The 17,525-nt window shown below is 38.3% G+C and overlaps 1 protein-coding gene across 12 annotated transcripts in view; it reads right to left on the bottom strand.

Moving 5' to 3' along the window:
- The window catches only part of LOC149821646 (azadirone synthase LFS-like), a 48,643-nt gene that overhangs the window by 17,777 nt on the left and 13,341 nt on the right, over positions 1-17,525 (bottom strand). For 4 of the 12 annotated variants that reach the window (XM_089980615.1, XM_089980618.1, XM_089980619.1 and 1 more), the window contains exons 6-9: positions 4,158-4,258; positions 3,962-4,020; positions 2,613-2,669; positions 2,270-2,315 (exon numbers count right to left, since the gene is read on the bottom strand). In XM_089980615.1, the coding sequence (XP_089836741.1) occupies positions 2,270-2,315; positions 2,613-2,669; positions 3,962-4,020; positions 4,158-4,258 (263 nt within the window). The remainder of the gene's footprint in view (positions 1-2,269; positions 2,316-2,612; positions 2,670-3,961; positions 4,021-4,157; positions 4,259-17,525) is intronic. The other 8 variants (XM_089980625.1, XM_089980622.1, XM_089980624.1 and 5 more) reach the window with 3 other exon arrangements.

Below are 17,525 nucleotides of genomic sequence, written 5' to 3'. Positions count from 1 at the left end.
GGCGGTGCCAGCCCCTCTTCCGTCGTGGTTCGCCACCTCCTCTATACCCCCATCTGGATCGTCACCTACAAGCGCCTCAGGGATTTCCCCCTCCACAAAGCCCTCGTCGAAGGCATCTCCAGCGTCGTAGGAGAGGTTTTTCATTCCCTCCTTCCGCCCGCTACGGCAATAAGTGGGCCACCATCGCCCGCATCCTCTCCGGTCGCACAGATAACGCCATCAAGAACCACTGGAACTCCACCCTCAAGCGCAAGTGCTCAACTGCAAGCAACCCTCCGGCCAAGCGATCCAACAGCTTCGGCGGTGCCAGCCCCTCTTCCGCCACCGCCGGCGTCCTCTCCGATTTGAGCGACTCCAAACATGATGCACACACCTTAGAAGCGAAGCGCGTTTCGACTTGAGGCGTGCGCTTCACATGAGTGAAGCGTGCGTTTCAAGCCTGAAACTCTTCACTGCAATGCCTCAATACCTTGAGCGTGCGCTTCGCCTCTGATGCGTAGGCTTGAGGCGTACGCCTCTCACAACACTGACTAATTCCATAAATGAACTCAAGGGAGAATCAACTGTAAAAAAAAAATATAATGTGCCTACATTGTAAAAAATATAATAGTTGGGCATAGAAACCTAGTCAAATTTATTTTTACCAAAAAAAATCTTAGTCAAAAGGAATCCAACTCCATAATTGACTTCAAGTGACTAACCAGCTGCGAGATTTTATAAATATGCATGAACTACAGAAACAAATTCAAATTGATTCAACTGTAATGAAATCAAAGAGTGCACAAAAATAATGCCACTAATGGGCTATAAGAGAGCAAAGTGTGCACAAACACAAAATCCACTAATGGGCTATAAGAGAGCAAAGTGTGCACAACCACAAAATCCACTAATGGGCAAAAATACAACACACCCTAAGGGCACACACAAACCACTCACAAAGAGGGAAAGAGCACAAACATAATAATAAAAATGTTCATGAATAGGGACAAGAGGTCCCTTTATATACAACTTAAGGGACCTTGGGAGCTCCCAATAGCTAGAAATATGACTGTTGGGAGCTCCCAACGACAGAACCTATTACATTGAATAAAAATACCAAAATGCCCCTATATATATTGAATATATTTATTTATTTATTTAACATCAACTTCTTAACATAGTTTTTAGATACTATTAGATTTATGAAGCTACTAAAAAACAACTTAAGTTGAAACAATTTTCACAAATATAACATAATTATAGTAAAACTGCCTAATTCATGCCTAGTTAAGGAAAGGAATCATTTAGAAAATTTCATGATTCTGCAAGAATAACCAAAAAAAAAAGACTGCTTCAATTTCTCAATACAGGGGTTTGAATGATATTGTTAAAATATTCAAATTACTGAAAGCCAGTTCATATTAAAATGACTTTACAAAAGAAATAGCATGATTTAATCAGAAACACAGTCTAAATTCCACAGTTGAGCTATGGTTTTAATAATGTTATCATTGTGCAGTAATTATGAAAGAAACTGATTATATTTCTCAACTTAATAATTGGATTCAGATAAGCATATCAACTCATATCAAAACAAACTTTTTAAATATTATATGGCTTTATTAAAAACATCATCTCGCTCCACACGAGCTCAACTGAGGAATTAGTTTTAAAAAATTGTAGTTATGCAATATTGTAAAAGAAATTGATTAAATTTCTCAACATAACAGTTGGATGTAGTTAAGTCTATCACAACTACTTTGGAACCAACTCTGCTCAAAATGAATGTCAGATAACTAAGCAACTTTTTAGGTCCATTAACGCATACCATAGCTAGGCTGAGCTTATTACACTCATTTGCAGTGACTATTAAATGAAATTCACTTGGTGTTGCATAAATGATAAATTCAATTAGACTAGAGCATCCCCACAATCCCACCACATTATTATGCTTTCTTTTTTACAAATATGCTGGTCAGCTTCTCACTCATGTCAGACCCGTGCCTGTAAGCTTCCCCCATCCCTTCATAATAAATTTTTTCTTCTACTAGCCACATCATCTGATTCATCTCCATACCTGATCTAAGTGGGGAATGACCAGACATTTTTCAATCATGGCAAGGACAGAAGCCAGTCAAGGGGTGTTGCCCTTTCCAAAGCACCAACCACATAGACATGCAGATATGCACACATGCATGCACACACAATGGGGAGGGATGGAGAAAAACTAATAAGAGCAATGAACATATAAAGCATGAAAAATCAGAAAACCATAAATTTTATAACTTACAGAGTAACGCTCTTGTGTGCTTATCATTACCCTATGCAATGTCGATCTGGACATAAAAAATCAGAATAATTGCAACTTCAAGAAAAAAATTAATGCCCAAAATACATGAAAAATTAATGTCCACAACACATGAAGACTGCATAGAATAGACAACTAAATTTACATGGGCATAATATTTTCATGTGCAAGAGAGTAACAAAATTTTGGTCATTCTACCGGAAGAGTAAAAGGAACTAGCATCTACAGTGCCAGTTTCCACAAACAACCACCCCAACCGAACTAGTTTTAGTTCCAAAAGAAAATCCTAGTTAACAAAAATCGAGAAGCCTGAGTGGAGCACAACCTTAGCAAACAGTTAGTCCACCTTTCCAACATATCGCCAACATTAACAACAAAAGCCCTGTTGATGATAAGATATAGAATATAAAATGTTACAGTTCACCACATTTTTCTCAAAAAAAAAATCTGTTATATATATAAGGAAGAAACAAAAGATACATATATAAAGAAAAGAGAACATTTGTTTAAAAAAAAAGAGTTGAACAACATAAAACCTACAATAACAAAGAAGGCATGTGCAGAAAGGAGATTAATTGCTCCTGACTGATAAGCTTCATGCCAAGCACAGAAACCATACCAAGATTGTGCATGACAATTAAGTGTCTCGAGAAGAGAATTTTAAGAACAGAAAATCCCATTTGACAACAAAAAATAAAAGACAGCAGATATGTGCATATTAGATAAATGAAATGAATAGTAAAAATATAAATAGAACCCCAACTTGGGAGAACCAAAATCAATCAAGTCGGAGACTAACCTTTACTCGGAAGATAAGAATTTAGAAAGATCATGAATGGAGACCATATCTCTGCCAATTTTAGAAAAAAGGTTTTAAACCTAGAAGAAATTGATAATAATTAGATGAGAGAGAGAGAGAGATGAATTGATAGCTGACAACACACCAGAGTTGTCATAGGACAGAAGCCAGAGATTTGCTTGCTGAGGGAAGAGCTGCATTGCTGGTTACAGGGATGAATCATAAGATGGATTTAAAATTGGAGACTACAAATTTAGATTGGGAGATTGGACTAGGGTGCATACGTAGAGGTGGAATTCACAGCAGTTAGCCTGTGAGCGTATTTGCAAAACCCAAGCTACACATTTGGCAAAATTGGAAGTATGCAAAAATTTAAAGTTGATACTGTTTTTTTGATACATAAATAGCTATTTGAAAATTATCTCCATATAACTGCATGTTTATAACCTATGTCATATGGGTGCGGGTGCAGGTGAGGGGGTGCAGCACTTTCAAAAAACTTGGGTGCAGGGGGTGCGGCAAATATATATATATATATATATATATATATATATATATATATATATATATATATATATATATATATATATATATATAGTCCAAAAGTTGGACATAAATAATCCTGGATGCGTTGACCGCACCCAGGGTCAGGTTGACCGCACCGGGTGCCGCACCCGCATCGCGTCGACGCGGGTGCGGTACCCAGTTGGCCGAGTCCCTGTGACATAGTTTATAACTGTTTCTGAAGGTTCTCTGAAAATATTTGGCTCACATGACAACCGCATATGACAGCTCCAAATGTTCTTATTCAAAAGACTGTTAGTCCACTAAGTTTTAAATAGCTCACAAACTACATTATCTTAGCCCAAGCTCACCCTTTTACATGAGGGACATCCTCCCAAACCTGTGGATGTGTATCCTTTTCTCTGCAAATCTGACAAACACCAAAATAGGGAAATTAAAGCAAATTTTTATTTTGTTTCTTTTCCTGTTTTCATGAAGAGCTAAATTTTTCCATTAGAAAAGATAACCTTATTGAGATTGAGAGAGAATGATCCTTCTAAAACTTGCCTGCAGCCCACGGACTCCATCAGTTGCTAGAAGCGTGATCATCCCATAATCTGAATGAGCAGATGCACCATAAACATCATCTTCGCAGTCAGCATGTACACCTGGTGGTGAAATTCAGAAGGAAGCAACCAGAACTTGTTATTGTGATAAGAACATTTGACTAGTCAATAGTATTCGGAAAGAAAAAGTAAACCACTGTATTGTAGAAAAAAATAACATATTGAATATCTTAGCTTCCTTGTCTATACATGTGTGTGTTTGTACCAAAGCTGCCAAAAGCAGTTGCAATTTTTCTTAACAAAAACAACACAATTTCATTACTAGTGAGTCTGGTGCACATGTTTGTATAAACAAAATAATCCAAGAATCCTCAATTACTGCGCCATTTTTCTAAAAAATGGGTGTGCATACAAGTGCTGTGTGTTGACTTTCATGTTTCAAATAGCAGGAACAGTAACCACCAACAGATTCTAGATTCAAGGTTTCAAGACATTCTTGTAATGAGATATGCAGAAATAAGAAATGGTTCAATAATGAACCAAATAACACAAGCACTTAATGTGCAAATCACTTAAAACCCACAATGGAATGAGAGCCTAAAGGCGAGGAGAGAACTCCTTACAAATGAGAGAGGAGGAGACCCCTATTTATACCGGAGAGAAAGCATAAAGGGGGGCCATTGGGGCTCCCCTTGGTGAACTTTGGGGAGCCCCAACGGTCATAAATATGACTGTTGGGGATCCCAACATCCCACTAAGTGGGGCCCCCAATGGACCAAAAGAAATAAAAGTAAAAAAGAAACAAAGGAAAAAGGAAAAGAAGATCCTAAAAAATAAAATACATATGAAATGACATAAATACACATAACAGTATATATATATGAATATTTTAACACCCCTCAAACTTTACGGGAAAAAGACCGAAAGTTTGCTAAGAAAAAACATAAACCGAAAAGTTGGAAGAGCTTTGGTGAAGAAGTCGGCTAGCTGATATTCTGATGTAACATAAGGCAATGTAATAGTCCCTCTGAGGTATTCATCTCGAACATAGTGATAGTCAATTTCAATATGTTTGGTGCGCTCATGGAATGTATGATTGCTTGTAATGTAGATCGCACTTTTGTTGTCACAACACATCTTGGAAGAAGTTGAAATGATAATCCCCATATCACAAATGAGACTTCTAAGCCAAACAATCTTTGTAGTTGTAGTCTTCATGGCACGATATTCAGCTTCTGTTGATGACAAAGATATATTTTTTTGCTTCAAGCACCTCCATGGAATAAGCGAATCACATAAGAACCCGGGTGCGGGGGTGCGGCAGGGGCAAAAATGTAATATATATATATATATATATATATATATATATATATATATATATATATATATATATATATATATATATATTTATATATATATATATATTTATATAAAAAAGGGGGTCAGCAGCTGACAGACAGCTGTCTGTCAGTTGACAGCTGCTGTCAGCTGCTGCAGCTGTCTGCAGCAGCAGCTGACAGACAGCTGCTGTCAGCTGTCAGCATTACTTTTAAAAAAAAAAAATCGCAGCCCATTTGGGCAAATTTTTTTTAAAAAAAAAAATCCAAAACAAGAATGGACTTAAATGATCCTGGGTGCGGTCAACGCACCCAGGATAGGGTTAACCGCACCCGGTGCCGCACACGCACCCGCGTCGAGTCGCGTCGACGCGGGTGCGGCACCCTGCTAGCCGAATCCCTGTGACATAGTTGAGATACAATCATTGAAATTACCTCCTCAATCTGCATTAATATAAGCAGTTAAATCAAAAGAAAAAGAGGATAAGAAAAGCCCTTTGAGATGATATTCTTGATATATCACACAATTCTCATGACAGTTGTCATATGAACTGTCGTAGGGGTATGCTGATCCTGACTTACTGAATGAACTGCATGTGCGATATCTGGTCGGGTGATAGATAAATAAGTAAGTAATTCAATTAATTGTCGATAAGGAGTGGGATCATCAAGTAGAACACTATCTTCAAGCCTTAATTTGGCATTTATGACTTCAGGAGTCTCTACTTTCTTATCATCTGAAATCCCTGACTTAGCACAAATATCTGCTGTCAGCTTCATTTGAGATAAAATATATCTTCGTTGGGAATAGGCCACCTCAATACCTAGAAAATACCTCAGAAAACCCAGGTCAGACATATCAAAAGTTTTCTTTAACATAGATGTAATAACGTCTACTCCCTCTTTGTCACTTCAAGTGATGATCATATCATCAACATAAAGAAGTAGAATTACAATAGAATCACTTGTTTTCTTAACAAAGAGAGCAGTGTCAGTATAACATGAAACAAAACATAAATTAATCAATACATTACTAAACCTGTCATACCAAGCCTTAGGAGCTTGTTTAAGACCATACAAAGCTTTCCTTAGAAGCTCATACCAGGAGGAGGATCTATATAAACCACTTCACTAAGATCTCCATTATAAAGGGAATCTTAACATCAAGTTGATAAATATGTCATTTTTTTATAGAAGCAATCACAATAAGAGTTAGGACACTTGTCATTCGAGCAACTGGGGCGAAAGTCTCATCATAATCTACCCCATACTCTTGAGCATACCCTTTAGTTACCAATCTAGCTTTATATCTCTCTAACGATCCATCACTTTTCATTTTTACCTTAGAAACCCATCTACATCCTATGGGTTTTTTTCCCTGAGAAGGATCTACAACTTCCCAAGTTTGGGCTTTCATAAGAGCATTTAGTTCATGTCCCATTGCTTCATTCCAATATGCATATTGTTTAGCATCATTATAGTGAGATGGTTCATAAAAAGAGTAAATGGCTAATAAACAGGTTCTAAAATGTGGCAAAAAAGACTCATAAGACACAAACCTATTTGGTGCTTTAAACATACGATTTGACCTTCTTTAAGATGATTCTTCCAAAGACATATTTTGAGAGAATTTATCAAAAGCACATGGATGAGAGTTTTCACTTCTCCTAGTATAAACTTGAGTGTTGTTTGTCATATGTTCATCTATACTTTCATGAGATTCATTTTTTTCATTGTCAGAGACCTGATCATTTTAATTTTCAATTTCATTAAGAGGTTCAATATTTTCAATTGAATTTGATTAATCTTGTCGAGGAAGTAAATCAAACTAAAATGCATAGTTGTTGTTTTCTTTTGACTCAAGATTTGAGAAACCATCTTCTTCTTCAAGGAAAGTAACATTTTTAAAGATATAAAGTTTATTATTTGTTAGATCAAAGCATCGATATCCTTTTTGTTTTTCACCATATCCTAAGAAAATACATTCAATAACTTTTAGAGAAAGCTTGTCATTTTTGTGTGTAAGTACATAACATTTACAACAAAAAACTCTTAACCTTTTGAAATCCAGAGACATGTTATAAAGCTTTTCGAAATGAGACATTTTTTAGAGATAACGAAGGAATTCTATTAATTAGGTATGTTGAAGTTAAAGCACCTTCGACCCAGAAAAACTTTGAAATATTTTTAGAAATCAGAAGAGTTCTAATTTTTTCCATAATGTGCCTATGTTTTCTTTCCGTAAGACCATTTTGTTGCGGTGTGTTAGGACAAGATCTTTGGTGACAAATTCCATTTTGTCTTAAATAAGTTTGAAATTCGTTTGACATATACTCACCTCCAGAATCTGATCTTAAAATAGACAAAGTACTTAGAAATTGATTTTTGATCATTGCATGAAAATCTTTAAAGGTGGAAAACACATCGGATTTTCTACTTAGGAAGAAAATCCATGTGTATCTAGTAAAATCATCCATAAAGATTACATAATATAAGAAACCTCCCTTAGACATAACAGGAGAAGGACTCCAAACATCGAAATTGACTAATTTAAATGATCGAGCAGAGACAAAGCTTTTTTGAGGAAAAGGAGTGGCTTTCAATTTACCAAAGATGCAATCTTTACAAGACAACTTTTTTATTATAAGATTTTCCCAAAAAAGAGAAGAGACATCTTTGAAAAATTCGGATGGCCAAGTCTCTTGTGCCACACATCTATACTTTTGTCATTTACAAAATTACAAAATGATTTGGAGGGAAGAGACAAAAAATTCATAAAATACAGATCTCCCCTCCTATGGTCGTGCCCAATCAGCTTCCCTGACTGAAGATCCTGCACAGAGCAATCCTTAGGTGAGAAGGAGACTTGGCATCCAAGATCGGTAATTTGAGGGACAAAAAATAAATTTAAATTGATTTTTGGAACCACCCTTACTTTTGGAACGAAAAAATTTTGAGGGTGTTTTAAATCAAGTGTTCCAATATTTTCAATTTTCAAAGAAGTCCCATCGACCATTGAAACATAAGATGTTACGAGGACGAAATACACATTAGAAATGATGTGTTTATGAGATGTCATGTGAAAAGAAGCATGTGAGTCTAAAATCCACATACCTGGAGAAGATGAAAAGGTTGCGATAGCGGCACCCGAAGTAGAGGAATTTTTTAAGATGTTGAAGTGCCTCCGAAATTTGATTTAGAGTGTCTCCTCCATTGTTGTTAACTTCTTCCTTACTTTGAACATTCTCACCAACCGCGGCCACTTTCCCTTTGAGCTTAGGACACACCGGTTTGATGTGACCCGGTTCATTACAATAGTGGCAAATAACACCATTTCTAAAGCCATTATTTTTAGCGAAATGAGGAGGCATATAAGGCTTAACATTGGATCTGAAAAAGGTGAAAAAGGATCTGGATCCGATCCGTTTCAACGTCGATCCATGGATTGTGTATCCATACTTATGCATTGTAAAACACTTAGACTGTCGGGTCTGGATACACCAGACCCGGATCCATACCTCTGTGTTGTAATTATAAAACACTGTTTAGGTCACGATTCTATGTATGAAAAAAGAAAAAGAAATTGTATCAGCCGAAAGCCTTGGGTTTCCTCTTCGTCTCTCTCTCTCTCCCTCTCTCTCTTTTCTCTATACAGGTGAAAATCTTTCATGGTATCAGAGCATAGATCCGGCTAAGGCTGATAAGGATTCCGGCAAGAGCGAAGTTCGGAAAATCGAGTTTAAGGATTCCGGCAAGAACAAAGTTCGGAAAATCGAGGTTTTTTGTATCCCTTTCCTTTTTCTTCTGTTTCTCTCCATTTCCTCTTCTCTTTGCTCATTCGTTCCTTCTTTTTTGAAATCTCTTGTGTACCCACACCTCTCGTGGGTTTCTTTTCTCTGTGAAACAGTGATCCACGTGAACTCTATTCACGAGGGTTTCACATTTGGTGAATCTATGATTCACGTGCACTATTTTTACGTGAGCACAGACTTAGGGTGACTGTGTTTCACGAATCTTCCTTTTTTTTTAATCTTCCTCTACCTAATCTCCTCTAAGTCTGTCTTTGCATATTCGTATATTTTTTTTATGATTTCTTACTGTTATGTTGTGAAACTTGTTCCTTGAGTATCTATTTCTATTCTTGTAAAAAAAGGGGGGGTTTTCTTTTAACGTGTGAAGGCATTCTTCATCACGTCAATCTCAGTTTCTGGACTGTATAGAAAAGGTTCAGAAACTGATTTTCCTGAATCCGACAGCCTGCGATTCAAAAGAAAAAAAAAGGAAGAAAGCGGGCTGAACTTTTGTGAACACTCTGGTTGACATTCTTATTGTTTTTCATTCTCAAATGGACCCTTACCTCTCTCAATCAAATCTTTCTTCAAGCTTTCTCAACCAACTTGTTTCTGAAAAGTTGAATACCTCAAATTTCTTGATTTGGAAGAGACAAATTATTTCTTTTATAAGGAGTCAAGGTCTCTTAGGTCACCTGGATGGAACCACTCTCGTTCCACAGGAATTTGTCCCGAGAGAAGAGAAAGATGATCAAGGGGTGAGTTCGATTGTGTATGTCAAAAATGTAGAATTTCTCAATTGGGAAAGGAAAGATCAATCGGTTGTCGCATACATCACCTCAACCCTGTCTCAAGAAGTTCTAGTTGCCATTCCCGACAATTGTACAGCGCTACAACTCTGATCACAGATCAGCTTGCAGTTATAGGATGTGTCGTAAGCGACAATGACATGGTGCAACAAACTCTGAGTGGATTGGGATCTGACTACAATATGATAGTCACTTCACTATTGTGTCTTCCTACTCTTCCTTCCTTCGATGCGTTACGAGCGAAATTGATTCAGTATGAAATGACTCTCAAGGGATTCTCTGAGGAAACTCACATCCACACAAATTCTCAAGAAGTTTTTGCCACAGGAGTGACTTATGGTAGAGGACAAGGACGAGGAGGACAAGGGCGAAGTGGATACGGAGGGCGTGGTCTACTCCCCACTCCAAATATGTCTGCTCATGCGCAGGGATCAAGATCCATTCCCACTTGCTTCTTTTGTAACAAAAAGGGGCATATCAAGGCGAATTGTTGGCACAATCCAGAGAATAAAGGAAAGGGTCCACAGACAGAAATGAAAAGAAAATTCACCAATACCAGAGATAGTGGAGAGATCAAAGATCTACTAATATCTGCCTTATCAGAGTTGAAATTGAAGCAGAATGATGAAGGCACTTGGTTCGTGGACTCAGGAGCAGCGACTCATGTGACAGGTGATGCAAGTAAGATTTCTAATCCTATTCCTTATTTTGGAAAAAGTAAGATTGTTACTGGAGATGGATCCCGCCATCTTGTTTCTCATGTTGGAAAAACTGTCATTCCCATGTCACATTCCACTCTTACTCTCTCTGACGTTCTTCATGCTCCTGACATTAAGAAAAACATTGTCTCTGTCTCTAAGCTTATTGATGATAATAATGCTTCAGTTGAATTTACTCCCTTCTCTGTGCAGGTCAAGGACCTACGCACGAGGGAAACATTCGCTGAAGGAAAAAGACGAGGCAATATGTATGTCTTTGAAGAAGCTCCATGTCATGTTGTCCGCACTGCTCACCTGAATTTGAAGCCTTCGTTAGAGTCGTGTTCATCTTCTTCTGCTAATGTTTTTAGCATTTCTAAATGTAATAAGTCATTTTTATGGCATAGTCGGTTAGGACATTGTTGTGTCATTTTTATGGCATAGTCGGTTAGGATATTGTGGGAGTCATTTTATTGAGAAACTTGTCTCTAATAATCTCATTCCAAAAGAAAGTCTTAATGGGAATGAGAGCAGTCATAAGTGTTCCAGTTGTCTTTCATGTAAGAGTCATGTATTGACTTTCCATTTCATTAATAAGAGAGCTTCAAAACCTTTTGAGATTATTTGTTCTGATGTATGGAGACCCGCCCCAATTGTCTCTGGATCTGAGAGCAGATATTATCTAATCTTTGTTGATAGTTATTCTCGATACACTTGGATATATTTCATAAAGAATAAGTCGGAAGTCTTCTCTTTGTTTCAAAATTTTCTTTCCTTGGTCAAAAATCAATTTTCTGAGTCCATTCAATTTTTCCAATAACTCCGCCTGTGTAGTTATACACTGCCAGTCCCAAGCCCGGATAAAGGAGGAGGGTTGCGGTAGGCCTGTGACAGCCAGCATAAAAACTTTGTCATATCCTATGAAAATGAACCAATATGAGAATTTCGTTGGGGCGTTCCCTACTGAGCGACGCGCTGTACTCTCTAGGCCCGGAGGCAGTGATAAATGTGCAAGGGTTGCTAGGTCGTCGCCCAGAAGCGACGCGTCACACCGGCGCCCGGGTGTGGTGTCAAATAGGCAAGGGTTCCCTCACTTTGTTGGACGGGTGGGGGTAAAGAAGTTAGTCCAAGACCATAAAATTAGGTTAGCCACTTGGAACATAGGGTCTTTAACTGGTAAGTTGGTAGAGTTAGTAGATGTTATGTGTAGGAGAAAGATTGATATTTTATGTCTTCAAGAGACCAAATGGGTAGGTGAGAAAGCTAAAGTGATAGAACCTTGGGGATATAAGATTTGGTATACAGGAATAAATAGGAATAGGAATGGAGTAGGGATTGTTATGAGTCGTCAGTTTATAGATAATGTAGTTGAGGTCCGTAGGAAGGGTGATAGAATTTTACTTATTAAATTAGTATTAGGTACGGATATTATTAATATTATTAGTGTTTATGCACCTCAAGTAGGTTTAGATGATTCCATTAAGCATCAATTTTGGGAAGATTTAGATGGAGTAGTACAAGAGACATCTTATGGAGAAAAGCTTTTCATCGGCGGTGACCTTAATGGACATGTAGGCATTAGTAGGGATGGATTTGAGAATATCCATGGAGGCTATGGTATAGGAGAAAGAAATGAAAGTGGAGAAAGGATTTTAGATTTTTGTTTGTCCTATGATATGATCTTAGCAAACACTTGGTTTAGGAAGAGGGAGTCTCACCTAGTAACATTTAAAAGTGGGGTTAATACGAGTCAGATAGATTTTTTCCTACTTAGAAAGAGAGATAGGGGTTGTTGCATCGATTGTAAGGTTATACCAGGAGAAAGTGTAGCTACACAACATAGAGTCTTAATTTTAGATCTTAGAATTAGACAATGCCGCAAAAGGGATAGACATAGGATAGATCCTAGAATTAAGTGGTGGGCACTGAAAGGAGCTAAACAAGGAATGTTTGTAGAGCAGGTAGTTAAGGAAGTTGATTGGTGTCTCGAGGAGGATTCAGAATCAATGTGGAATAAGATAGCGGGTGGTATGAGAAAAGTAGCTAAGGAGGTATTGGGTGAGTCTAAAGGCGGTGCACCACTAGGTAAGGATACATCATGGTGGAACGAGGATGTCAAATTAGCTATTAAGGTTAAAAGAGAGTGTTATAGAAATCTAAGTAAGAGTCGTGATAATGAGAATTTGGAGAAGTATATGATAGCAAAGAAGGAAGCTAAAAAAGTTGTTCGAAACGCGAGGGCTAAGGTATATAAGGAGGTTTATGACAAGTTGGATACCAAAGAAGGCGAGAAGGATATTTATAGGCTTGCAAAGATGAGAGATAGGAAATCGAAGGATTTGGGTATGGTTAGATGTATCAAAGATGAAACGCAAAGGGTTTTAGTCAAAGATGAGGAGATTAAGGAGAGATGGAAAGATTATTTTGATAAGCTATTTAATGATAGTCATGCTCAAGATCTTGGAGACTTCTCCATTCCTTTTCATGAGATAAATCGTGACTTCATGCGCAAGATTCAAAAGAAAGAAATTGCAGAGGCTTTGAAGAAAATGAAATCAAGAAGGGCAGTTGGCCCAGATGGTATACCTATCGAGGCTTGGAAATGCTTGGAAGAGAAAGGTTTAGAATGGTTGACAAATCTTTTTAACTTGATTTGGCGAACAAATAAGATGCCTAATGAGTGGAGGAAGAGTACTTTGGTGCCTTTATATAAGAATAAGGGTGATATACAAGATTGCACAAACTATCGTGGTATAAAACTCATGAGTCATACTATGAAACTTTGGGAGAGGGTGATTGAGTCTAGGTTGAGGAAGGTTGTCATGATATCGGAGAATCAATTTGGTTTTATGCCTGGAAGATCAACTATGGAAGCTATACATCTTCTTAGACAACTTATTGAAAGATATAGAGAGAGGAACAAAGATTTGCATATGGTTTTTATTGATTTAGAGAAGGCATACGATAGAGTACCTAGGGACGTTCTCTGGTGGACAATGATGAAGAAAGGTGTTTCTCTCAAGTACATTAGTATAATTAAAGATATGTATGAAGGAGTAGTAACCAATGTCCGCACTTGTGGAGGGGTGACAACCAATTTCCCGATAACGGTTGGGTTACATCAAGGATCTGCTTTAAGCCCTTTCCTATTTGCAATAGTGATGGATGAGCTTACGAGATCAATTCAAGAAAATGTACCGTGGTGTATGTTGTTTGCTGATGATATTGTTTTGATTGATGAGTCTAGAGCTGGGGTTAATGCTAAGTTAGAATTATGGAGACAGACATTGGAAGCTAGAGGTTTTAAGTTGAGTAAGAGTAAGACTGAATATATGGAATGTCGGTTTAGTAAGCAACGAAGTAGTGATGGGAGTGTAGTGAAGCTTGGTGAGCAAGATATACCGGTGAATGATTATTTCAAATATTTGGGATCCATCATTCAAAAGTATGGAGAAATTGATGGAGATGTAAATCATAGGATAAAGGTTGGGTGGATGAAATGGAAAAGTGCTACTGGAGTGCTGTGCGATCGTAGAATGCCATTGCGGTTGAAGGGAAAGTTTTATAGGACGACTATTAGACCCGCTTTACTATATGGTACGGAATGTTGGGCTGCCAAGAGACATCATATTCAAAAAATGAGTGTAGCTGAGATGCGGATGCTTAGATGGATGTGTGGAAATACAATAAAAGATAAGATTCGGAACGAAGAGATACGTAAGAAGGTAGGTGTTGCACCCATTGAAAATAAGATGCGAGAGAATCGTTTACGGTGGTTTGGACATATTCGGCGAAGGCCTAATGATGCTCCAGTTAGAAGGTTGGAGAAATGGGAAAATATATTAGTTAAAAGAGGTCGGGGTAGGCCTAGGAAGACTTGGATGGAGATGATAGGAAAGGATATGAATGCTTTGAACCTCACCGAGGACATGGCGTTGGATAGAAATGATTGGAGGAAAAGGATTCATGTGGAAGACCCAAAATGAATTTCTTTTTTGGTTCATATCGCTGACCCCAATTGTTTTGGGATGAAGGCGTAGTTGTTGTTGTGTTGTTTATTCAATTTTTCCAATGTGATGGAGGTGGGGAATTCTCATCCCGTGATTTTGTTTCTTTTCTTCAAAATAATGGAATAGGAAGAAGGGTGTCCTTCCCCCATACTCCTCAACAAAATGGGATTGCTTAACGAAAACATAGACATATTGTTGAAAGTGCCATGAGTATGCTTCATGACAGTAATCTTCCTATCAACCTATGGACAGAAGCCTCTCATGGTTGTTCTGGAAAATAAGTCTCCTTATCACTGCCTTTTTGGAGTCCATCCTAGTTATCATGATTTGCGTGTTTTTTGTTGTGTTTGCTATATGCATATTGATCAGTCTCTGAGAAACAAGTTTCAGGACAAAGCCCAGAAATGTAGGTTTGTGGGATATGCAGATGACTACAAAGGATATAGGTGTTATGATCTCACCAACAAACGTATCAGAATCTCAAGAAATGTTGTCTTTGATGAACAAAACTTTGATGACGAAGCTGATGCAACGAATATGCCAACTGAAGTTTACTATCCTTGGTTGAGTTCAGAACTTTTTGTTAACTCGAATGAAGCATGCTCCTCAGATTGCGTGCAGCAAGAAGAAGAGAGTTTTGAAGACACTAGGATGTCGAGATCACAGAATACAGAAGAAGTACCAGGCAGATACAAGGGCATTGTCTACTCTAGACAGAGACCGACATCATCAAGCCATTCAGATCATGTCTCAGACGGCAATCCGACTACTTCTCATACTCTTGAGGCCAGAAAATCAAACCGCATACGACATCCCATTGACAGGTGGGTTAGCTATAACAATTTCTCATTGGATCTTCAACTCTTCTTAACTGCTCTCAATAAGGAAGATGAGCCCATCATGTACTACCAGGCAACCGCTTCTACCAGGTGGGTAGAAGCCATGAATGATGAAATGCAAGCCTTGCATGAATGTGGAACCTGGGAAGTTGTTCCCAGACCACCTGACAAAAATGTTGTCAGATGTAAATGGGTCTACAAAATAAAGTACAAGCCAGATGGAACCATTGAACGATACAAGGCAAGGCTTGTGGCAAAATGATTCACTCAAGAAGCAGGGCAAGACTATGATGAGACCTTCAGTCCGGTTGTAAGAATGGGAACAATCCGAATTATTATTTCACTGGCTGTTGAACATGGATGGAAGTTGAGTCAGCTTGATGTAAAAAATGCATTCTTGCATGGGGATTTAAAGGAGGAAGTATACATGGAGCAACCCCCTGGGTATCAAGAACAAAATTGTAAAACTCATGTGTGCAGGTTAAAAAGAGCTATCTATGGTCTGAAGCAAGCATCTCGCTCATGGTTTGATAGCTTCTCGCTAGAGATTCAGAAACGTGGATTTTCACGTTCCATGCTGGACCACTCATTATTTATTTTTAGAAGTCAAACTGTGAGCACTCTATTATTAATTTACGTCGATGATATTGTCATCACAAGAAACTCTGCGACACACATCCAAGAAGTAAAAGACTTACTAGGACAGAAGTTCAAAATGAAAGATCTTGGAGTTCTACGTTATTTCCTTGGTTTAGAAGTTGATAACCAGGCTCATGGCTTGACACTCACTCAGCACAAGTACACCGTAGACGTTCTCAGCAAGGCAGGCATGCAAGACTGCAAACCTCTGGGAACTCCGAGTGTGCTTCATCAAAAACTTAGCGCTCAGGATGAAGATCTGTATGATGACCCCACCAGGTATCGAAGCATAATAGGAATGTTACAGTACCTCACATTCACCAGACCTGATATTGTTTATTCAGTTAATCAAGTGTCTCAATTTATGCATGCGCCACGCACTGGACATATGGAAGTGGTCAAGAGGATCCTTAGATATCTGAAAGGGACTATTGGGGATGGATTGATATATTCACCACATCATATGGCAAAGATGAGCACGGACTCACTGTATATTGTGATGCAGACTGGGCAGGAGATCCTGATGAACGAAGATCTACATCAGGATATTGTGTCTTTATTGGGAAAAATTTAGTCTCTTGGAGCAGCAGAAAACAAAAGGCCATCGCTAGATCAAGCACTGAGGCTGAGTATAGATCTATGGTTGCTGCTACTGCCGAAGTCACATGGATCAGGCATCTACTAACTGAAGTAGGAGAAAAGATTTCCCACACTACTTTGCTATGTGACAACCAAAGTGCAATCAACATGTCATTCAATCCAGTACATCACAGTTGTGCCAAGCACATTGAGATCAACCAACACTTTGTGAGACAGAAGGTTGAAGAAAAAGAGATTGAGCCTGAGTTCGTCAATACTGAAAGAGAAGTTGCAGATCTATTTACCAAAGGGTTAACAAAGGATCGTTTTTGGATGCTTAAAGGCAAGTTGTTCATGGTACAAAACCATGATCAACTTGAGGGGGGTGAAAAAGGTGAAAAAGGATCTGGATCCGATCCGTTTCCACGTCGATCCATGGATTGTGTATCCATACTTATGCATTGTAAAACACTTAGACTGTCGGGTCTGGATACACCAGACCCGGATCCATACCTCTGTGTTGTAATTATAAAACACCGTTTAGGTCACGATTCTATGTATGAAAAAAGAAAAGGAAATTGTATCAGCCGAAAGCCTTGGGTTTCCTCTTCGTCTCTCTCTCTCCCTCTCTCTCTTTTCTCTATACAGGTGAAAATCTTTCAGGATC

This window comes from Nuphar pumila, chromosome 11 (assembly GCF_984573655.1).
Source record: "Nuphar pumila chromosome 11, dmNupPumi1.hap1.1, whole genome shotgun sequence".
Taxonomy (NCBI): domain Eukaryota; kingdom Viridiplantae; phylum Streptophyta; class Magnoliopsida; order Nymphaeales; family Nymphaeaceae; genus Nuphar; species Nuphar pumila.
The sequence above is the reverse complement of the archived record's forward strand: the minus strand, read 5'-3'. Positions and strand labels throughout refer to the sequence as shown.